Source organism: Corvus kubaryi, unplaced genomic scaffold (assembly GCF_017639235.1).
Source record: "Corvus kubaryi isolate FWS band 111438036 unplaced genomic scaffold, C.kubaryi_AGA036_p1.0 split1-131, whole genome shotgun sequence".
In the NCBI taxonomy this organism is placed as follows: domain Eukaryota; kingdom Metazoa; phylum Chordata; class Aves; order Passeriformes; family Corvidae; genus Corvus; species Corvus kubaryi.
The window spans coordinates 5,121,542-5,146,499 of NW_024582073.1; the positions used below are offsets into that span (position 1 = coordinate 5,121,542).

The following is a 24,958-nucleotide window of genomic DNA, read 5'->3' on the forward strand; positions in this document are numbered from 1 at the left end:
AACAAAACTCTTGAATTTTTTTTTTAATTGAAATCAGAAGTTTTGAAAGCCCTCTTATTTTTCTGATTCAGATGAGGGAAGGGCTGGCAACTGCATGTTTTCTCAATTGAAGCAAGTTATCAGATTTTGAATATGCTACAATATATCAGAACTGCTGTGGGTAATAATGCAGTCATTATCAAAGGTATGCTGCAAGGCATCATGGACTGACATTTTCAAATCACCGTGTAAATCTGCCTGACACAGCTTTAAAAGAAATAAAACAAGGCTGAAAGCTCCAGTGTTTAGTCTAAAAACACACATGGCCATGGTTGCTGTTTTAGCCTATGTGGGCTAACCATGGAAGCCTTTTGTCAGCCCTCCGGCCTACTGAGTGGTGTCAGCTTGATTTGTGTGTTAATTTGCTGACTTTTCGGTTTGATGCTTTCCATTAAAATTCACATAAAGAGCCTGGGTTTTTGCTTTATTTAGCAGCTTTCCCAAATCTAAATGCTCTTCCAAAGACCGCCCTTGATATCACTGAAACTAAGAGGAAGAACTTTCAACATTTATTCACTGTTGGAATCATTTATTCACCATTTATATGATACTGAAAGGATGAAGGCAGATGGGGAGCCTTGTTAAGTGATGATATAACCAAACAGAGAGAAGAAATACAGTGGCAGTTTTACAAGGTTTTTCCTTTTTGGAAAAATTCTGACTAAAATGATCAGCTATGATCCACTTAGCATCAGGACCACCCTCATGTCTTCCTGGCACCAAAGACTGTCTTACTTAAGTTAAGGATCCTCCTCACTCTATCTCATATATCCCTGCTTTTTTGGTCTGGTTTGCTTGAGGAAGATGACTTGTTACTGGCAGAGGTTTCCAGAAACCGGCCCTGGACTGTGTCTCAATCCAGACTTGCAACTAGGATGGTGTTTTGACACCTTTTTTTGCCTGCCTGTTGATGGCATGTGTGGCATTTTTGCCTATGATGATTTTCTTGGGATAGATGAGCTGCCTTCCTTCCTGAAAAAGATCCCTTCTAAAATATAAATTGGTTGAGCAGTTCAGCTGGCATTTTAATGTTGGATGGAACAACAGCTAATCCTGTAGTGTTCATCTGGCCCAAATGGTGCCCCTCATGCTCTTCTAATAAGGAGACGTCTACAGAACCATGTGTGGGTGCTGGGGTGTTTATTTTCAAATAGCCAGTGAAATCATGCTGTGGTTACTGCATGTCAGAAACTGAAGAGTCACACCTTGGAAGTGTCCCTTCCAAGAACAGCTCCAGAAATCAGTTCCTTGCATCACTAACATTATATCTATTTTTTGAGTCAAGGCTAATCAAAAATGCACCCTCAGGAAGTGGTGAGAAGGTTTGAGTTTGCCATAAGGTAAAAGGCTCATGAAGTCCCATTGGACTTCTGGTAAAAACAGAAAGATTGTTTAGAAGAAGTCATCAAATATTATTTCCCTAGCTTAAATGAATGTCCCTCTTTGTCTGAAAACAAAAAATTGTATTACCTGTTATGTCACCATCTGTTGTGCATTGTTAAAAACCTGCTCTATTACATACCTCAAGGCACAATTCCTGGATGATGTAAGTCTTTGTCCTGACCTGTTGCTGCAGCCTAAGCTCTCAGTGATTGCAGCGAAGCTAAGATCAGGCCTAAAGTTCTCTATAACCTTTACACTGTAATTTAAAAAATTGTTTTGCATTGGTCACCACTGAATGCTGTGTCCTGTTTCCCTTTCTACAGGCAGAGTCACCCCAGAACAGCTCAGCTCATACATTCAGCTTTTCAGAAACAATCTCAAAGCTTTGGAGAACCACTGTGGTCTTCTACAGCTTGTGCTGGCCACGGTCCAGACTTTGAAACACCCTCTGACTTCCAAATGGGACAATTTCCTTGCCTTCGAGAGATTACTTCTGCAGGTACACATTATGCTTAATGTTTTGATTTTCCATTGCATTCTGTAGCTTGTATTTGTTTATGAAGAAGTGCACTGGGATGTCTTGCTAAAGAGCTGTTGCTTATTACCAAACAGGTAAAAGGAATGGGAACCTACATGTTTATTCTTTTACAGCTGTGTCTAAGAAATTTTATAAACAAAAGAGTAGGCATTAAAGGTGAAGCGTATAAGTAATCTGAATTGGATGACAGTTTTGCATTTATATGAAGTTTCAAGAAGATGTAACTTTTAGCATTGGCTAGGATTGTTGCTATTTTTATTATTATTATTATTATTATTATGTAATTCTTGAAGTGCTGACTCAAATGCAGAGAGGAGTTTGTCACTATGTAAGTGTAAAACTTATGTAATTTGCTGACTAGATGAAAGCAGTTGCAAATTCCATGCACCAAGAGAGTGAGGTTTCTCTTGTTCACGACTGTCATCTACCCTCAGTTTTTCCCACCACCACATTTTTTACGGCATCCTGTTTGTGACCACAGTATTATTTACATACCATTTTGTATCACATTTGGATTTCTCTCAGGAAATTAAGAGTTAGTGGTATATTGAACTCTATCCTACTAACCTTTGGAGGGGTACCAAACAAAGGAGGAGTTTTTTCTAAAAAACTAGAGAGCTAATTTCTGCTTAAGTTCACAGAAAGCTCAAAACTTTTCTTCCTGTAGTGTCTCTTCTGCCATTTTATTGTTTTAACCATCTTCTGAAACTGTAGCAAGAGGCATGTCTTCATGAGCAAACTCCTAATGAAGTTAGAGTCAGCCTTAAATGAGTGAAAACCAGATACTTCAGTAAAAATCAGTTGTCTCTGTCTAGGTGTCCAAAACAACCAACCAATTTGACTCTCCCCATGATCTCTGGCAGCAGGGTACAATCCCTGGTCCTTCAAGAGGAATATGCCCATACTTCATAGCTTTATAGTCAATGAATTTCTGCAAGATTTGGAGAGCAAAAAAATGCAAAACTTAGATAGCAAGCTCTTGTCTAAATTAATTTTCAAAACTATTCTCTCTTGGTAAGACTGAAATATTTTTGAACACCGTAGGCAACTTTCTTTCTCTATTTAAAAAACCAAAATACACCTCAGGTAAAAGAATTAATTCCAGCCATTCTTTAGTTTTTCTGGACTGTAGAAGATGGGACTGACAGCCCATAGTCCCCTTCTCTCTCCCCCAGTGAGTCATGTCACATAGCTCTTCTCAGAGGCTGGTTAAGTTCCATCTTAAAACCAGTTCAGCTTTAGAATCAAAATAAAGCTGCAAGCTCAGCGGTGTTTTCACAACAACAGCTGCCTATATAAAAGCCATGCAGTAAATCAGCAGGGAGTGGGAAAACAGAGGTAAGGAACAACCAAACTATATATTTCATAAAAAAGAAATGTTTAACAAGCAGTCTCATAATTGTAGGTGGCTTTGGATTATACCATCTGCCTTCCACCCATCATATTAAGGTAAACTTGTGTTAGCCAAAGCAAACTTTCTAGGCTAACATTTGTAAGTGTTCCTTAAGCACATACTTATTTTCAGTAGTTCAAACAACAGTTATTTTGAATTACATAGATTCTATTTTGAAGACAAAATCTGACATGCAGTATCTGCTTCTGAGCACATGGCCTGTCTTTGAGCTGTTGACAGGGGTTTGTAGGCAGAGCAAAGTGTTGAGACCCCGAAGACATTAGAGATATTTTTATTTTAAAAAAATCAACCAGGACATTGCATTGTGAATGGTTGGTACATAGCACTAAATTAGTGCATAGTGGTACACTGCACTAAATTAGATGCTGTGATAGTTTATTTCAGCAGTACTACTGAGAAATTCTTTAGCATATTTGTTACGTTTCATATAGTTAAAATAATAACTCTTTAAGAATCCTCAGTAAAAAGTACTTGTTTCAACATGAAAGTAATATTGTTTCTACTGTATAATGGAACAACATGGAAGACAACTGTTTGTAAAAGATCTACTGGGACTAATATTATTAGACTCCGACAATGCGGGAATTCTGGATTTTTTGCTGATGGATGCATGTCAGACTCTAGCTGATGCTAAAGGAGATAACGCAGTAAAAACAGCTTATGTTAGAATCTCAGATTTCCCAAAAAAATAAATCTGCACAGTGTTGGAATTTCTGTCATTACTGGATCTCTCTGATGGCTCTCATGATTCTCTGCTTAGTCTACTTCATGCTTTCCAGAAAAAAACACATTGTTGATAAGAAACCTTTACTCTAACCGAATTACACTGAATAACCTTTTCTGTTTTTCTCTCTACTCCTTGATTTACCCTTTTCGGTTGCAAGCACTCAGTTCTAAAAATGGCCTGTTAGATGTCAAAATAGCCCACTTCTACTATTTTGTCATAACTAAAATCCCTACATTTTTCAGACCTATGTTGGCTCAATGAATTTTTTACATCTGCAGCAAGGAAGTTCGGTTTTGACTGAAGGTCTGCTAAAAGTGCAGCTTGCATACTTAACACAGTGTTGTTCTCTCCTTAACTGGGATGGATGAATAGTTTGAGAGTGAAATTAGATGTCAATGGAATCATGGCATTGACTCAAAGGAAAGAGGGTCACGATCTAAGAGTAATGCATCAAAATGATTCACCTTGCCCATCACAAGTTTTCTCTGTGTCCTGCTGCTCTACCTCTGCACATGATAGAGCTTTCACTACTGAGGAGTTTTAAATGCTGTGTGAATTGAAACAGTTTGTCCTCTTTACCAAGGAGATATCCTACCCCACTGTATTTTTCATCTCTTGAGATCCTCTTTCTATTTTTTCTAATTCTGACCATCCATAAAGCTGGTAGATGGGAAAGGGAGCACAGACTAAATGCTGCATCACACAGCCTGTAACTCCCCAGTATTCCTCAAGTGACTGCCTTGTTTTCCTGCAAGTGAAGATTTAATATTTAGGGAGTAACAAAGTAAGAAAGAGTGTTGCCACTCCATACTTTTTAGCTATATTCCTGTTCTTCTAAAATTTGTGTCTTTAATGCAGGTTTATTAAGCAGTATGGGCCCATGCAATACAAAAGCACAAGAGGAGCTCTCTCCAGAGTAAACATAATGTGACACTGTGAGAGAAAAAATACTTTTGCTGTTTCTAACATATACTACTCATATACTTACTGAGCAGGGATTTCTGCCTCCAAATTCAGCTTAAAAGTACCCAGCAGATAGTGTGAATGGGACCATAATGTGCCCCAAGGGAAAGTGCTGTTCCTTGAATGGCACACTCTAGAATTGCTGAGGTTGGGTGCTACCTCTTAGAATTGGCTGAATACTTCTGGCATAACTTATTCTCAAGATTTAAGAGTAAAGCACTTGTCATACTGAGTAGAACTCTATTTTATTAATAACCCCACCATTTAAATTCCAAGATTAGGGTTTTTTTCAGAGAGCTCTTCCCAAAAGAGGAAGCTGTGTTTCTTCTTTAGGATGAGGACATTCTCCTCTTTTTTAAGATGTCTGGGGTAAACTTCCTTCTAAAACTGCTAATATACCAGCATTGTTGTCTTAGAATAGCTGGATTGCCAAAAATAAGGATATCTGGAAGATTATTAAATTCATTGTTATTATAATGTTGTAGAGGGAAATCTTGCTTCTTGAGATTTTTTTGTGACACAAAGTTTTTGCACCTGCTGCCCAGCATTTCTCAATTTCCCAGTAAATTAGAGAGCTTCAGCACTGACCTAAAAACCATGATGCCACCATTGGATCTCAGAACTGTTAAAGTTTTGTTTTGTGATTCTGATTACTGTCACATAATCTCAAGAGTAATTTGAATTAAATTCATAATAAATAATACTGTAAAAACCCACAAACCCAAAAAATTCACAAAATCAATCCATAACCAAAAATCATTAACATATTCACAGTTTCATCCTATAACTCAGTGGATATAATTACCTTTATGATGCCTATCAGACTAAAAATCCTTTCAGCTACCATAAAAAAGACAGCACTCCAATATTTTAGCAAAAGTAACTGGAATTTTTAGTCACTCCTGGTAGTAATGTAAGTAGGTCAAATACTCTGGTGGTGGAAGCTGTGTACATACACTTAGATGGAGAGCTCTTGACAGTATAGTATTTTCATGTTTAAAATTCCAAGTACAAATTAATACTAATTTGGTGCTGTAAAATTTGTCAGAATACAGTTTTTATTTTTGTCCTTGGTGTCTTGAGAAACAGAAAGTACAAACATGTTTTTAGGGAAACAGAGACTCAATGCCAGATGTCATTCCGATGTTTTTATTTTTCTTTTGGCAGAGAGTGGTTATGAGTTTAATCAATGACATCATTCTTTCTCTTATGAATATTTAAACTCACAAAAAAAAAAAAAAGGAAAAAGAAGTGAAAAATTTGCAATACTGCTGAGTATTTTATATTGTAGTTAGTGTTTCAGTAGCAAGATCTAATAGCTAGGGTGTTAGTAACCGTGCCATCCCGTGCTGTGATTCTCTACCATTTTTACAAATGCAGGGTACACAATTCATTACTTAATCAGGAGTGACATTATTATTTATTTGCACGTAGTAGGCTGGGCGTTCCTCACATATGCATGCCTGCACAGAATCCTTTGCCAATAAATTTGGAAACTCTTAAAACAGCTTACAAATTTTCGCTGCCTAGAACTCAATGTAGTTTTCAGACCTCTCAACTTTTCTACAGGATACAGTAGTTACTAGGTGACATTTATTGACTCTAAACTGGTATCAGCCAAGAGCTTAAGCATGGGCTTTGGTCTGCTGAAGCACGCAGTTTGATAGAAGGAAGAGAGAAAATAGAAAAGCTTTTGGAGTACTTCCTCTTGCTCTGCAAGAATAATTCGTAGGTCAGCTGTTGAGAGACCTTTATTTCTACATAGAATAGATTAAGATCACTGACATTCTGTGTTGTTATTATTTATATTGCTTATTCTATGTGTAATTTATAATTACATAGCTCAGCTTAGTGCAATAAATTTTCTTCTTGGTGGCCCACAATGTTGATCAATTAATCTTTTTAGAAGAGATATTGCAACAGTATTTGGAAAGAAGACCCATAGTGTTAGCTGCCCATAATTAGAGATTTTACATTTAAAAAAATAAATCTTGAAATTAGCTCAGTCACTTTTCAACATAAAGCTACATATGGAATGAATTGTCTTGGTGGGAGTCTTGCATGATACCATGGTGATTGCAAAGGTCATCCTCTGGAATCTGGTATCTCTTGGATGAGATTGCAGTTTGGACACTGATACACATTCTGTCTTACACAACTAAACAATGAAATGTAATTTGTTGATGAAGTGAAAATAGTCATATATCAATTACTTAAGCTTCCAAATTATTCACTGTTAGTTCTTATTTAGCCATCTGTTTGTTAGACTTGCTGCATTTACACTGGAGTCGTTTCCAGACCATCTAAACCCATTTGGATTCTTCCCTTATACATGCGCTATTTTTAACTTCTTAAGTATTTATTCTACATAAAATTTATGCTAAACTTCATAGCCTTTCATAAAAACTGGTATATACCAGTCCTGAAGTAGTGTTGCTTCTTGACACCTGTCTCACATGGTCTCAGTTCATTCATTTCTTTTGCTTGTTCAATGCCTCCTATGCTCATGATGCCTTGTTTTAACAGGAATTCAGGTGTGTTTATGTGGTTTTTATACCTTTCTATAAAGCAGAGCCCTAAACTGCTGGAGGCATCTTAGTACTACAGCAATACAAGTAAAACAGTGAACTAAGTTTGAGGAAGTGATGAGCTCTTTTGAGTGTGTTTGGTTTTGTACACCATCTGTGACACACCATAGAGAAGGAGCTTGTTGGTTACAATTCCTTTTCCATGGTTATGGACCATTTCCCAGGTTTGACATGCCAGGATTAAGGTATTCCAAGTAGTTTTGCTCAGAAAGAAAGATGTGTATGCGTGTATATATACATGTATAAATTATTTTATTCTATTTGTATATATAGAATTTTTCTAGTCAAAACAATTTCCTGTAAAGTAGAATGCTTTTGTCAGACTACTTCAAAAGTACAAAATAAAAGACAGGTAGGGATTGTTTTAACATTAAATAAATGCTTTGAGAGTGAACAAAAGCTGACTTTATTAAAAATTTTTAATCTGTTGAAAGAAGGCTATTTCAAATTTTTCTAACTCTGGCTGACAAGGAGCTAAAATATTTTAAGTGTAGTTACCATATGACTTGTGAATTAAAAATATCTTTTGGTATTGTCAAAGAAACGTGTTTGCATTTGGTCTGAAAATTGCCAAGCATTGCCATTATGGCTCTCGTTTAAAACATAAAGATCTCCCTCCTTCACCCTGTGAAAGGGCTAATATTTTGTGTCCAGGCATAAGTCACCTAGAGCCTCTAAAATGAGCACTAAATGAAGAAATGGCTTTCTTAAGTGAACAAATGTCAACATACGTAAAACTTTTAAAGCTTTCTGGGAAGAGGCTAAACATACTAAGTCAATTGGAACTGTTAAATTATTGTTCTATGTACGAAACCAAAATACTTCTTGTAAAATGAAAGAATCCCAGTGTATAAATGACTGTAATAGGAGCTTTTCAGGGGGGAAAAGCAGGAAACCACTGTCACCCCCTCTACACACATGCACATTGTTTTGTCAGAAGTTTAAACAATCAATACCTTTTTCTTGCTATTTTCTTAGATACATGCTGTGATTACCTGGCAGTTGATATCTGGTTAACCCATGCTGCAGAACGGCAGCACGATTCTCAGCTTCATATGGACGCTCACCACCAGTGAAACCCAGAGGCCTTCACCAGTCCCGGGAATCCCTGTGCAGAGCTATGGCTCTGCCTGCCACTTGCCATTCTTTCTCCTTTGTGACTTTTCTCCTTAACATGTAACATTAATATTGAGTTAATATTAACTGGGCCAAAAGGCAGGTGCCCACAATCCCTGCCAGTAGATGTAGAGGAGTTGTGAAGAGGCACAATATTAGCAACATTGAACAAGTCATCGTTTACTCTTACACTGATAATTGTGCTCCAAGAGGCAAAGCTTCTGTCATATGTATTCCCAGTAAGTGCTTGCTTTGCTCTACATGGTGCTCCAATTACAAGGGTTGCATATTACCTGATTTCCTTTAGATGCAGGATCTGGTTTCTGGTGTCCTCTTCTTAAGGAGATTGGTACCACCCTCACAAAAAAATGTGTCTTACTTCTTTCTGGTTTTACTTGCACAGGACAGGCTGAGTCATGCATGAAATGTGTTTTAAAAAGCACTTTTCCTAAAACATGGCAATTGTCTCCAACAGACTGGACAAATGTCATGGCTTATTAACCCACAGAAAAATGACATGTATTATTTTGGATTCAACAAAGTGGAGGAGTCAAGCACTCTTGGCAGCAGCATCTTTTATATTGGAAGGCAGGGACTTGTAGGCAGTGCCTTTTTAGATGTGGCTTCTGCAGTCACAGGTAAGCAGTGCAAGAGTGCAGATTCCTTTAGTTCATCTTTTGCCTCTTAACTACAGAAATCCCATTAGCAATGCCCATTCATCAGCCTCCTGATGGACAAGTTAATTGTCAAGGTTTTGCTGAGCACTGAATCAAGTGTGCTTTTGTGGTGTTAAGTCTCTGCTAATAAGATCATTAATTTGATGTTAATTGTGTGTTACTGGCATGCAAAGTCATATGTGAATGGAGATGGGGAAGCAGACAGCTCCATTTGTATTCTAGCATTTTATTTTGTATCCACTTCGTTCATTATGCTACTCATGGTTCTTTGATAAAAATACTCATTTGGTGTAATTTTTTTAATACTTTCAGTCAAAATACTTCACTCAGCTTGTCATAGGCTAGGTTAGAAAGGCAGGGGGTTTATTTTAATATGATATGTAGGATTTCTTAGCTAATAATTCTAATTGGATTTTGCCCCTTTTTTAGAGCCAGACTATTTACCTTTGGATTTTTTCTGCTGTCACTAACTATACTGTAGTCTTTAAGGAAATGAGCATTGCCTTATTTTCTCAGCCCATGTGTCCTCCCTCCCAACAGATACTGTTGTAATAATAATGAAGCCAACACCACAAAGCACAGTGAATATTGAGAGCTTTATTCATAGGAACTGCTTATCATTGTGTTTCTTAGTTCAAAGGCAGTAATCACCTATCAAATCTCTTATCTGCAAACCAGTTTGATAGTGCCAGCACTGTATATCTGTGTTTGAGTGTGATTATACTAGTCTGTCAGTTTGGTTTTCCTTCCTTTGGAGGATACGTTTGATTATTTGCTACAGACTGGCAAAGAGAAAGCAGAGAAACAACACAGTTGAAAACTAGTGAAAACTTTACTGTGGGCAATATCCAAAATTAACAGTGGGGCTGCCACATTGCATTTCCTCCATCTCCCCACCTTCATGAGTTATATTAACTTTCAACTGGCCCCCACGCTTCCTTGGATCAGATATTTCTGAGCACATGGTGCATGCACAGACATAGAGGTGCACATTACTTTCAGTAGAAAATAAACTATATTCTTAAATTTGATTTTGCTTATTTGATGGAAAACAAGGTGGTGTTAATTTTCTGAGCTTTCAGGCAAGCTGAGATTGGGGTGGTCTAGGACTTAACTTCTTTTCCTGACTTAAGATTTTGTCTTTTCGTGGTGAAATGGAGCTGGCAGTGTGTTGGAGAACTCAAAAAACTGTTGTTTTCAATGAAAACCCCATCCCCAAAGGAAGCTATACAAAAAGACACTACTATACAACAAGCTGATTGTGGCTCAGGCGAGCTATGGAGCCATGGTAGATTTTTGTTCATTATAAATTGTTGCATCATTGTAAGGAAGGCAGGCTCAGCTCTCCTTGTCTAGGTTAGAAAAGCAAGTCATGTTTGAAAGCAACATGCTGATTTGGCCAGCAAAATATTAGTGGAATTTTACCTCTGCAGTAGGTCATGAAGAATAGATTTTAAAATCAAATCTGGCTTGCCAGAGTTCTGCCTGTATAGTACTTATTGCCAGGCATCCTTTTGGAGTTGACCAGTTGGCTCTACTTAAAACAGAGTTGTTGTTCTAACTCTTCCCTCTTAGAGAGACGTAGAACATTAGAATTTAATCAGAGGTTACTACTACATCTGCTGTCCCACAGGTACGTATAACAGACAAATGACTCAACCTACTAGGTGTTTCCCACACGTTCCTGAGTTTTCTTGGGAAATGAAGAGAGATTTTCCTCTAGGGGTTATCTTTTAGATTTTCTCTAGTTCACATTTCTTCAGCTAAATTACCTTACATTGCCATGAAGTTTCTCTAGGGACTCTCTCAGTCTAAAAAGATGCCTCTTCAGAAGTCTCCCCATTTCACCCTATGGCACCACATTTGAACAGAAGAACATTAAAGTTAGCATACCATAGACCTGAAAAAAGTGGATTTATGCTCAAATCTGCCTGCTGGCTGTGGTGTTCCTGGCTTGGCACGGAGCACTGTGAGGGCTGATACAAGACTGTAACAAGACTGCTTCATTCTCATTTGTATCCCACCTTCCCCTAAAAAGCAAAAGGAAATATTTGCTCCACACCTAGAAGTTGCCTACATTTCCTTATTTGATATGCTTCTGTAGCATTGTAGTCTCTGTGTTTACCCTTTTGTACATTTAATAAGAATGCTTTGTTAAATAAAAATGTAGTAGGGATAGGAGAAAAAATTAGATTTCCCTCTGGATGTCCCCCCTGCACCACCTCATCCCAGATTGTTTGCCTTTGTGTGCCTTTAAAACAAATAGCATATGATTCTGTGAGTGTTCCTGTAATTTAAAGTAGTCATGTTGCCTGCAGAAATGAAGGGTACTGTGCACACGTAAAACTTGGACGGTATTTTCTAATGTAATGCGACAGCCCATTTGTGCAGCTGTGTCTAATAAGGCATGAATACATTTAACTGCTGTTTATGTCCTCACACTGGTTGTTTGAAGTACAGAAATGCTGTACATTCACATTAGGCAATTCAGTATAGAAATCTAACTTGGACTGACTATTGATGGGAAGTATTTCATAATTTTGTAGCCGGTTAAAACATATGGTTGAAGTTACAATAAATAAATTACTTGGTCCATAAACCATTGCTATTCAGCACAACTGTCAGGTTGATGTAGGTTTATCCTTCAGGAAAATAAAATGTAGATAATGGATAAGTAATAAATGATAGTCTGAGTCTCTAGGGAAGGGAAAAGTTTCAAATTCTTTTTAATGAGGGCATTTGGAAGGGAAGAGGAAAAGGTAATGTGCCAGAGATGAGAAACTCTCCAAACATGACTTAATTCTATCCATCAGTTTTTCTTCTAGTATTTCTTCCCTACCCATCCTCAAGTCTAGGGGAAACGAAATAGCTGCTAAGCTGTAGACAGCAAAGGATTCAGGCATGCTTCATAGGTGCGTCTGACTTGCCTTGCACAGTACAGTTGCCTTTTCTGAATGGAGCATAAATGTTCTTCTCTGATAAAAAATAAGGTTTTTATAAAATGTCTCTGACTTATCTGAATTTCTTAAGCCAGTATTCTGCAACACAGAAACAGAGATAGGACAGTTGAATTTCGGAAGATATAGATACTGTATTAAGATATCTGTAACTATTAATAGCTGTAGATATTAAATGTATCTGCTCAGAATATTGTTTTCCAGTAATAGTATCAGAATGTGGTTAACCTAAAGGATCCCTGAGGAAGACTGTCATGGATCTCCAACTGCCTTTTTATTAATATATATTTTAATTATGGCTTTGGTGTCCCTGCTTACCAGGATCTCACTGGCATGATTTGTTTAAGTTCTGTTTGGTTTTAAAAGTATATGTTTTAAAATAATTCGTTCATGTTTTAACAGATATGGTTATGAAAAAACTCTGCAAGTCTCTGCCTACATCATAAACAAAGAATATTTAAAGAAATATTTAAAAAGCTAAAGAACTACTTAAAGTTCATTATCTCTAATGGACAGTAGCCTAATTCTTCTGATTGTAACTATATGATACATAGGAATAAATTTCCAAATGTATGTTCTTGTAACAACAACAACAACAAAAAAAAAAAAAAAAAAAAAGGTGAAAAGCTCTCTTAGCTTTCTTACTTAATTTGATTATCATGCCTCCCTCTGTGTAGGTTTTTCCCCAGACTGTAGGTATATTTTCTGACCAGGTTATTTAATTTCTGTCACTCCACAAAAAAATACTCAATGCTCAAGGAGTCAGTACACAACATTCAAGTACTCTGAATTCTACAGTAGTTCTGGAGAGCTTTACAACAACTCAGTTAGTACCTTCTGTGTCCTCTTACGTGCTGTTCCTCCAAGCTTGTCTTGGTGAGACCTTGGCTTTTGCCACAGTTGTTGGAAATTTGTGCTTCTTCTCTGTACCATGGAAGGAAAGGCTGTTTGAGAAGCTACCTACTGTAGGAGAGAAATGGTTCACAATATCTTCTCATTGCATCTGCAGAGGTGGCAGCAGGTGCTCAAGGACATATGGTGCTGCTGCTTCAAGAGAGTGTCACTCACTGGCATGGGCCAAGTTTGGCTTTGTCTACATGCTGGTTTAGTTTCATCTGCTTGTTCACTGCAGAGAAGAGGTTGAATATACTGAAGATATATGTGCTCATCTCTAATTCGTCGGGGTCTGACAGCAACCATTGGCAACAAATTTATAGGTTGGAAAGCCACCATGTGTTTTAGGGGACATAATAGCTGGGAAGTCTGTTAACAGGTTGCAAAAATTCAATGTTTTGCTTTGGGTTCTGATAGCATTGTTTTTGAGCTACATGGAATGAAATTTTTTCTCTGTATTAATTCACCCATGTAAGACTGTTGGTTTGAACTTCAAACGTCAGCATCTGCAAATGGTTTTGTTGCCTCTGTGAAATTAATTGTTTCCTATCCTATCACTGTGTGCATATGTGTTTTATCCATAGCCTGAGCAAGATCTCCTTTAGAAGTGATCACTAGCAGAAAATGAATTGTTTCTTTACTATCTGATGGGTAGACTTACAGGAGTAAAGATAAGCATGGAGTGGTGTACCTCTTCTAATTATGTTTCCCTTCTGTAAGTTAAAAGAGGAGACACACTTTTAAGACATCACTAAACCACTCTTGCCTGGCACTAGTTTTCTTGTCCTTTTCCTGCATGTGTTGTTCATAGGAGTTTTATTTTCATAAAATACATAGAGGCAGAGGATAACTTTAAATCTCTTAACTCTTACTGGTTTTCAGTAGATAATGGCACAGGAATGGAATTCCTTTGCATAAAAATACAAAAGCTAGATGCTGTCTCACACAGGGAGAAACATATTTCAAGCAGATGGGCTCTCAAATAATGATGGAAACAGCAACTCATGGATGACCAGGTGCCCAGTTTTTCTGTCCTGAAGAACTAAAAATAATTTACATATTTTTGTTTTTGAAACATTTGCATGTCATCTTGGTGTGATTACTGGCACATGTTGTATTGATTCAACTTTATTGTCGCATTATTCTCTCACACTCAAGGGCCACATGTGCTCCACATCTGGTGAACATTGAAAGACCTTTTGAAAAAACATCACCATGTTTTTGTTCTTAGAAATGCTTATGACAAATATCACGGTCTTGCAGCTGCTTCTGCTATTGGTTGCAAACAGGATGCGCTAGGCTGTGCCTACTGTCCAGTTACAAAACCATCAATGATAACATAATACATTTCCTGTTAACTGAAGTGATTAACTGCTTGACTATTGGTCCTTGTTCTTTGCACTAGAATGACTGATAATAATGAACTTTTTTATAGTTATTAGTGCTAAAATGTAATCTTGCTTTTTAGGGCAGCATGCTTTAAAAACCGCTAGCGTAGTATTCAATGTCAAAAGTCTCCAACAAACTGCTACTTAAAATATTCTGGAAAATGTTGAATGTTTTCCAACAGATCTTCCAGTGCTGTTCTGGTTTGGTACATTGCTCAGTGCATTTTATAGTGTGACTGCATGAGTATTTACCATGCTTCATGACAATGATGTTGCATTTATTGTGAACATCCGATGGTGTGAAGTACGCTCATTGTGAACACCATCTGTTTAGAATATACGTTTCCCCGTACCAAACCAGTTGCATGCAAAGAAGCTTGCAGTGTGCTTTTCACACATTATTTATTATGTAGGGCAAAGTTAGACATTGTGATTAGCATCTTCTTACATTTCACCCTTAGGTGCATATTACATAAAGTCTCATTTGGAGATACCTAAACCCAGACTCAAACCTGAAGCTTATTTAGTTGGGCTTAGTATGAAGGAGAAAATATTCTCCTGACTCAATAATGAACTTCATTTCTCTTTTGGGACTTGACTTCTGACACAGAGAGAAGGCCAAAATAAAACCCAGACTGAGTGAGGGCCCCGACTTAAACCTGCTTTTAATTAAGCCTTGTAAAGAAGCTTTTCTGCTAAACTCTCAGGTTGAAGAGTTCATGCAAAAAAACCTTCTTGTGGCTTATGAACAGCCAAAGTGGGGACATTCAAACATACATTTCTAAATAGTTTAACCCAGAAAAAATGCAAGTGAGAAAGTCCATATCATTTATTTAATGCAGTTTTTATCAAATCACTCATTCTCCTAGTTATTTTCTTTTTTCATTATTCTATGTGTTTCAGTTAAAATTTAATGCTTCTACAAGATGTTCTGATATTAACAAACATGAAAACGAAATTGTTTTGGTTTCCTTTTTTCCTAATTGCACATAAATCTGACCCAGTTCAGCTGGACACAGTTACAGGGCGTCAGACATGTAATACACATTTCAAATCAGAATCCTTGTGCCAAGGCAAAGGTCAAAGTAATTTTCTTGTTTGTTTGTTTTTAAAGGGATTAAATAAATGTAGTTTTACCACAAGGAAGATGACAGTGTCCATTGCTCAATTATGGCTTTGAAGTCCACGTTTAAATGGGAGAAGACAATCCTGTCTGGATCAGTGGCAGGGATAATTTCAGAAGTAAAGGTTGTGTGTTTCCTGTGCAAAATGATGCTCTTTGTGCAAGATGTCTGCTAGATCACTTGCACTATCAACCCCAGACAAGAGCTTATACCACATTAAAATAAAGCTGTGGCTTCAGTGACAGGCTGTAAACAAAAGGGGTGGGATACAGTTAATGGCAGGAGTGCACTGCTAAAGAAAAATAAATAATTCCCTTTTACTTGCAATTGGCAATTGCCCAAATGCTGAAACATCATCAATCATCCTTGATGACGAGATGAGATCATAAACTGAATGAGGGAAAATAAACTTGAATTTAACTTAAATTGTGATTGGCACAGTAAAAATTAACTTTCACCCTAAAAAATGTTTTCTTCTTCCAAAACTTTTCTAATTGCTGCCCTTCCCAACTTGTCCCCACCCATTGCAGAACTTCCAAGTGCTCCTCACTGTTGGTAATGTCATCCTTCCATGTCTGTTTCAGGATGTGCTTTTAGGTTTTTTATTGAGAAGCAAGCTGCTTCTGCATTTCTTCCAAAAAAAATCTTCAGTGTAGTCTTCATATAAATACTGAACATCATGTTATTCATAACCTCATAATTCACCAGTCTAGCAGCTGAATAATGTAGCAGGCATAGAAGACTGAGAAGCAAAGGATGTTATACAGACCAGGAGAGCCATTCTGACAAAAATCTGTTGGGGAAAAACTTCCTGAGAAAAAAACATAGTTTCTTTTTCACTTCTTCACACATCTACAGTTTATTATGAACAAAATACACACTCCAGGGAACATTTATGTAGTGTCAGGAAAATTGACTTGATATTTTAATTTTTACAGCTGTTTGTGTTTTGCACCATGGTTTTAAAAAAATTGCCTATATCGTATGCCTGGGGAGAGTTGTTTGTTCTTCACGAGTGGATAGCTTTAAATATGAAAGTTAAGTTCTGGAAAGTTTGAGACTTGGTAGAAATAATAGTAAAATTCCACCAATAGTATTGATGCCTTTTCCTGGTCTTAAAACCAAGAGGCATACACGGTTAGAAGGGGAAAAGGGATTTTACCTTGCTATTTATTTTAAGGATCCTTAGGTGTACAGGTCTAGGTCGTATGCATCGAAATGCACCCCGCCGAGTCTATCTCTGTGTCTGTGTCTTTCTTCTCCTGTTCCCCCCAACATTGGGTATAACATTATAGGCTTTACTAATTAGCATATCTATCAAAGATTCCCCAATGAGAGGCTCAAGTGAGCCCCCCCTCCCCAAGGAACCTTCCCCTGGATGGTTCTATCTCGGTTTACAGAATATGTTCTGGAGAGGACCTTGGGGTCTGGGGCACACTGATCCCTAGCTACGAAGCTTCTAAAATGTTTAGTCTCTTAGCTTAACAAACAAGTCCAAGAATGTAGGCAAAAAGCACTAGGAATACAGAAGCTGTAAAAAGGTATAACAGGGGTATAAAAGAAAAGGCAAAAATCTTCATGGCATCAGTCTGAAGTCCTGACATTGTGAAGTCAGCTTTGAAGCTGGCAAACAACAACATTATTTAAAAGATAAAGCAGCATATTACAAATATTGCAGTCAGGCAATGATCATTACTGATTATTTGAAAAACATCAGATGTGACTGGAAGAATCAGTTTGACACTGATTTTGATTAGCAATAAGCAAGGAAATGTTGTAGTTTTAGACCATTGGTTTAAAGGCAGTGTTACATCCTAGAGGTTCATGGCACATACCAAGTAAGTTGAGAATATCAGTCTCATTCTTAGGGGTCTAATTGATGTCAAATTGGCAGAGATTGAGTGGTACAGGAGCTCAGGCTACCCCCTAACCTCCTGAGCTTTTGCATGCTTATGTTATCAGTTGTGTAGATAACGGCATTTGCTTCACAGTGCTGTCAATGTGGTCTTTGCTCTAAGATGAAAATATTGAATTTAATTAGTAGCATGGGCTTGGGTTCAGGCATCCCCTATGATACCAGATGTGTAAAGTGAACCTCTGATGGTAATTAGTGTGTATTACTGATGAGTGTTGGGAACAAACTATGTGAGCGATCTTTTCGATAGACACGCTGAGAGGTTGGTTTTTCCCCCTTAATTAAAAAAAAAAAAAAAAGGCATAAATGCTGACTTATAATTGCTCTGATTATTCTGTGTTAAAATGGTGGATCAGTCATGCTGTTTGTTTATTTGCATAGTAAGATTTGGAGGGAAATCTGTTCTAGACTGAGTTAAATTTCTGCCAGCATATGACGATGCCACATTATTTTATGTGGAGAGAGCTGTAAGTTGAGAACTTGTGATTTTGGAGGAATGTCTTTCGGAGGCTCGCTGCTCATTGCAGCTTAGAGGGATGCAGCCAAAATAGTATTTTAACATTTTTTCCCCTGTTATACGTGTCAGTTTTTTTGTCTGTGTTGGCAGGAGGCTCAGTTTGTGGATAGATGTTTATTCTTTTGTACATGATCATGTTCATGTAATCGTTCTTGCCAGAAAGTGGGAACAGAAGTACCGAAGGTTTTGAGACATACAGCGCAGCTTGGTGGACATGGAGGATTTAACAGTAGTCGGTAGGGCTGTCCCAGTGGCCAGTGTAGGGGCATTTGGATGTGAGAACTGTGGGCTTTGTGGGAGCGCTGTACTGTTGCCAGGAGAGGGAAATGTGGCTGCCATGCACCAGGGCCACATGACCCTTCAAAGGCCACAGTCTTTTGAAAGGGCCAATAGTAAAGGTTAATTGCAACACATTGTTCTGGAGTATTTTGTTTAAAATTTGCTTTCCTGAAGTTACCACATATGTTCCTTGAGTGGTTCGATACAGAGATTTAATAACCTTGTCTTCTAAATTCGTGGTATATATAGATGAGATAGGTGGCTAGTGGAACGTGTGACCTCGTTCAAGACTGAGAACTGATGGAGTGGTTCTTTATGTCTAATTCTCAGTTATTTTGCAGTTGGCTCGGAGTTTGCTAGCCTGTGCTGAAAAGAAGAGCTAAGAAAAGATAGTTGTGCTGGTTCTGAGGAGAACATCTTACAGCTGAAAGCTGAGTCAGCTCTTTCAAAGCCCATTGATACCTCAGGATCAGGATAAAGAGTGAGTTTAGACATCCCAGGAGTCCCCAAATTTTTTTCAAATCAAGAGATTTTATCTATTGTTTTGCCATTAACATCAACAAAGCTGCCTTTGCTGTGTGGTTTCTACATTCCTACCTGCAGCATCAGAGCCTGTTCTGAATTTCATGGCCACAGCACTAAATATTCTACATTTCATAGCACTCTTTGCAGAGAATGGCATGAAATACTGGCTTTGGTAGCTCACCCTTGCTCTTTTCCTGATGTTTGGGTTATTATTGGTCTTTTGGTTGTTGATTAGTTACCTACTAGTTATTCTCAGGTTGAGTGTTTTGCTTTTATTGTGAATTTTTTATTGATCTGTGCCTTGAGGATTTCTCCTTCTTACCAGGATTTTAATGGCTTCACACCGAAAGTTGGTAGATCCATGTATTGAAAGGATAAGGTTATGTTCTGGAAGATTAGGTGAGTAAGAAGTATAACCTTCAGGCATCTTCTATGAATTCAGCCCTTCGGATTAAATGTAAAACGTTGTTCCTGTAGTAATCTAGAACTTTAGCAAGCTGTTTTTTGGTAAAAGCAGTAAGATTTAGGTGTAGCTGGGAGATTTCAGAATTTTTTCCTGATAATAATTTCTTTTCTCAGTAACAGCAAATATATATTTTTCATGTGCTTCACTTAATCCATGTGTACTGAAAGGTTGCAAGTTTTAAATGATCACTAAACTAGTAAAATGATCACTCTTACTCCTCAGTGATCCTCTGGGAATCTGGTACCAGAAAGATTCCAGGAGCCAATTCCCCTGCAGGAATGAGGAATTCTGATTACTTGTTTCAGAGTATTTGTCCACTCCATGGACTGGTTTGAGTGTCAAGATCTGGCAAAGACATTTCACTCCCAAGGGAAGTGGAAGCTATTGAGGCCAGTGGGTAAATTTAAGTAGCTTCATTTTTCTTTTCTAACGCTTCTGCTGAGGATTATCTAAGCCCTCACAAAAGTTGTGCTAAATAAAAGGAAACCGTTGCACTTAATGTAAACATTTGCATTTAGTGGGTAATGGAACATTCACATCATCTTTCATTTTGGACTTGAAGTATAGCAACTTCTGTTTTTTCTTCAAGGAATTTGGTTTGTCGGGGAAACATCTGGTTTATGTAAATGAGCAGGGAATTCGACACACGAGAAGATGATTGCGAAGTAGCATCTATGTGGTCTCTGCATCAGTCATTCAGTTACGTTTTCAAAAATAAACACCTATTACATCTGTAATTGCTGTCCCATTTTCAGTGTGCCGTGTTAATGAACATGTTTTGCTCCTTCGAATTCAAAACAAATTTAAAAAAAAAAAAAAGAAGAAGAAGAAGGAAAGAAATAAGTAGAAGAGAGCGAAGCAGCATGTCCGCAGCAGAAACGACGTAGCAGGATTTTCCCGATGTTGGGTACTTGCTGCGGAGGGTCGAGTTCAGCCCGGCGCAGCTTTCCGGGCGCCGGCTCCGTGCCCGCGGCGCTCCAGCAGCGCCCCCTGCAGGGCGCGGCCCCGCCCGTGCCGCCGGCAGCGCCCGGTGCCGCCGGGAGCCGCGCGCGCCGGCTCCGTCCGTGCCTCGCCTTTCCCGCCGCTCCAGCGTGTGCCGCCCCGGCGGAGAGGCCTGCGCGCTCCTCCTTGCTCTTCTGCGTAAAGCGAGCTAGAAATCCACCTTCACAAATTCAAACGCAGAGAAACAGTTCTTGTGGCAAAGTTTAATTATTTGTATTTCTTTTAACCTGGCTACGTCTCGGCCATGTTTTATTAAGATGGTGTTCGTGGCATTTCTCTTGCATGTTTTCTGATGTGGAAAAACAAATCAAAACCCACTTATCTCATGAATCATTGTTAAAGTCAGCAGTAGTCCTCTGTGTAAAATCTGCCAGTAAAAGCCGGGAGGATGGGGATTAAACCTGGAGCACATTAAATTAGTTCCAGTCTATCCCAAGCAGGCTCTGCATTGCTTGCTTAGGCAGGCAAAACGGAAACAGGCAGTTTATAACAAGGGTGGTTTAAAAACCGTGGGGTTCATTTGAAAAAGATTTATATCCCTCACTTACATAAACATTACAAACGTGGGCTGCAAGCAGGAGGCAAATCTTTATCGAAATCTCTTTAAGAGCTTTTTCATTGTGAATAAAATGGGCAGCGTATAGTCTTATTTGAAGATTCGTCAATATCTGTACACTGATCTTTTTTCAATGCCCTTACTAATTAAAATACAACTCAGGGTACAACAGTGAGACCACCAACCAGTAGTTTGCTGGGGTCTGACAAAAGTGGCGATGACTGAGGTGGCAGAGGGAAATTATTTGTAGGCAGGAGAAGAGATTGTCCTGAGACTAGTTTAGGTTTTTTTAGTAGTTATAAAAAAAAAGAAAAAAAAGGTGAAATTTTCAAGAGAAACAACTGTGACTAGATTTATCTCCACCCACCCCCTTCCCTGGTGGATGTTGCTGTTCTTAAACAGTAGCACAGAAATTTTGTGGGGTATGTGATCTTTGCTGGGGCCTGCAGTACTGTCTGCTGGGAAGATCAAAATGTTTGCTCCAGGAAAACTAGAAGTAGTGTGGGATGTGAGGGTCCCAGGTGACGACTGGAGTGCTACTCGCATTGTAACATTTATGGGTATTTTAATTGTGATGATGTTGTTTTGAAAGTCTATTTTTAGAAGGATTAAACATGCATTAGTGCAATGAAAAAATTTATTTTTAATAATAAGACAATTTTATTTCTAGCTGTTGCAATGCCATTTTAATGTATTTAGAGTACGTTATAAGAGTTGTTCAGATCCTGGATTTAACAGAAAGTGCTTTTCATAGTTCATTTTGATGTTAATAAACAGTGTCTAGAAGAGCTTTGTAATCCTAGTCTGCCTTCCAAAATACGATCCAAGACTCAGATAAATGATTTAAAGTATTTTGTGCATTATAATATACAACTAAGGTCATCTGGATTCTCTCAGCAAACTAAGGTGTCTCACACCTCCTTTTTTTTGCTGCGATGGTGTCTCCATATGGAATATCACTTATGACCCAAATGTCTGATTGTCATGTCCTGGGAGCATACTGACAGATGGCTTGTTAGAAAAGTGGAAGCTTTTGGTGCTGTGGAGTGAGTTAAGAATTTTCTAGTAGTTCTTTAAGAAGAAATTTGGATTTTTTTGCTATTATAGTGGTATGAGTATGCTACAGTGGTAAAGGTTGGAAGCACTCCCTTCCTGAGGTGTGGGGAGCCAGATAAGAAGGAAAGGAATTATATCAAAATGCTGTCTTTTCTCTCTTGTAAGAGCTGTGCAAGAGAGACTGTGAGATACATAGACATACCTACACTGGCTTTTGAAAGAAGCAGCCATTTGATAGTGAGCTCTGTCGTGTGACAGCTTGATGGCCATTGATGCTCACACTAAATAGGTTACAGCAGGCTCCTGTTGTATTGGTGTCAGTGTACCATGACTCACAGTGCAGGTCGGGGCTGTAAAGGGAATTCTTAGCTACACTGAATGTTATTTCTTATACCCCGGACTCAGCATCAGGCTATCAGAGCACTCACATTAACATTTGGTAGCATGGGAAGCTACCACTGCTTACAGGTGTATAAAAGCAAGAAGCTCACTTTTGGACTTGGAGCTGAGCATTGATCTCCAGAGGATCAGTCTAGTGCTGACCATGACTTCTTTCTCTGCTACCAAAAAGCACAATGGGTAACTAACTGAAAAATATCTTGGAACCTCACCTTCTAGCATATACAGCTGAATTTGTGGGGTTTTTCTTTGTTTGTTGGATAGGTTTGGGTTTTTTTTTTACATTGCACATAATAACCACCTTTTTTTGCCTGTTAATGGAATCTGAATTGTGTTGTATTTCAGGGCGTTTTGATAGTCTTCTGAAATAATTTTTTAAAAAGTAGTTAACATAGAAGTAACTTAAGACAGGTCTGGTCTTATCTTTAAAGCTGGGGTTTTTTTTTCCTCCTCAAAATGAGGTGGAATATACATTTGCCCAGATCTTCAGAGTGAAACTTGGAACATAAGAAATGCTTTCTGCATGAAGCAACTAGGAAATATATATGAAAGTAACTGAAAACTTCTGAAGTCCTTAAATGTTTGGAATGACATGCATGATTTAAGTGTTTTTAGATATTGGGACCAGATGTCCTGTGCTCCAGTCATCTCCCTATGCACAAATGGGATATCATGAGGGATAGCTATGCTGACTCAGGCGTTTGGCTGAGTGGGAGGGAAGTCCCAGGGGGACAAAAAGTGGGATTGTTTTTCTAGTTGTAGTTCATGCTGGACAAACGGATGGGGAGGAGGTGTGGCAGGAGCAATCCGTGGCAGCCAGGATGCCCTCACATGGCCCTTGCAGCTGGCAGTGGGAAAGCAGTCTGACGTCTTTTCCACCCAGAGAGAGGAGCCAACAGCAAAACCACTGCTAGTGCCACCCAGCTGGCCTGGCTCCATGCAGGGATGATGGGAACACTGAAAGGAACCAAAAGAGGAGAGGACTTGCCACATGCCAACCAAAGGAAGGACACATGGGTCAAGAGGCAAAGAACATCATGACTGGCAAGCAAGTGTTGCTGTGTTCTCTAATAACAAGCATCCTAAAAATTCATATACCCACTCACAGGTGTGCCCAGCCCTGGCTGTGCAGCCTGCTCACCACTGCAGATGAATACCAGCACAGAAGATTCCTGCTCAGTTAGGGAACTGAAGAAACAGTTTGTAGGCACTTGAATTAAATTGTGCTTGAAGAGAGAACTATTAGCTTCTAGAGCAGGAAAGCATTTCCAAGATGGGATGAGAAGATTAAGAAAAGTGGGATTTCAGTAGTGTTTCACCATAATTATCATTTTGCCTATGCCTGTATTTCACTTGATGTTTAATATTAGATAAATGCTGAGTAGTCGTCGTTGCTGCAGTTCAAACATTTATAGGGAAAAAAGTGTCCTTTTCTTTGAAGTATCACTGTTCTGCCATCTGCTGCTCTCTGAAAGATGGTAACCTGATTAGGTTTTCGTGGTAATAGAAAACTGGACAGGAAAATTAAGGTTTTAACCTGATACATTTCATAGAATGGAATGAGGTATGGTTGTATAATTAACCTTTTTTTATTCTCCCCAACCTGAAGAGGGGGAAAAAAATGTTCTTCCTCGTGCAAATCATGCCACTGTGAGCATCCTCCAGTGAAGATGTCCTGTGAATGAAAGATTCCTTCCACACACAAAAATGAACCAGGCATTCCTAAGTTATAAACTTACTTATACATGTGACATCTGCCTTTAATCACCATGAAAGCCTGAATCCTGCTTGAAGCATAGTGAGCCTTGTACAAGGGCTAGAAATGTCAGTACTCTATTGTGATAACATTTACTGTACTGATTAACAGTTGTGGTGCTTTGCAGTGGACTGATAATCTGCCTTCACATGTCTTTGTGTTGCCGTTGTGTCTCCTTCCTGTGGTTCCAGCTGGGGCTATGGACACAGCAGTGGGATCTCCTCTGCAAACCTCCCATGTCCATATATTTTTATGTATTATGTCCTTGTCTATCTGCATACCAAGGTGTAAAATATTTCAAACACAATGCAAAACACTTTCAAATTAGCTACTGTTTAAATTCCTATAACAACATGATCTGGCATCTAGTCTCAAACCTACTGTCTCATGTAAGTTGATGTTTTAAATGTCTTTCAAGTTTCTTGGCACGTAGGAGTTTCAGTTACTAGTGCTTTGGTAAATTCCAACAGTTTTTGGTAGGTATGTTTGTCTTAGTGGTAGATTTTCACCAAGTTTCTTGGCCACTTTTTTAAAAAATAAAGGAGCAAAATAGAAGGGATAGGGAGAGAGAATGCTGCTTTGCTCAGATCTGTATCCATTTCCACTGAAATAGCCAACAGAAAGTTGAATCTCAGGGATTCAAAAATGGAGTATGTTTTGGTCAAGATAGTACCCTTAT

At 38.4% G+C, this 24,958-nt stretch overlaps 1 protein-coding gene across 1 annotated transcript in view; it reads left to right on the forward strand.

Moving 5' to 3' along the window:
* The window catches only part of SCFD2 (sec1 family domain containing 2), a 195,569-nt gene that overhangs the window by 51,822 nt on the left and 118,789 nt on the right, over positions 1-24,958 (forward strand). Inside the window, exon 4 of the mRNA XM_042053407.1 lies at positions 1,746-1,921. Coding sequence (XP_041909341.1) covers positions 1,746-1,921 — 176 coding nt within the window. The remainder of the gene's footprint in view (positions 1-1,745; positions 1,922-24,958) is intronic.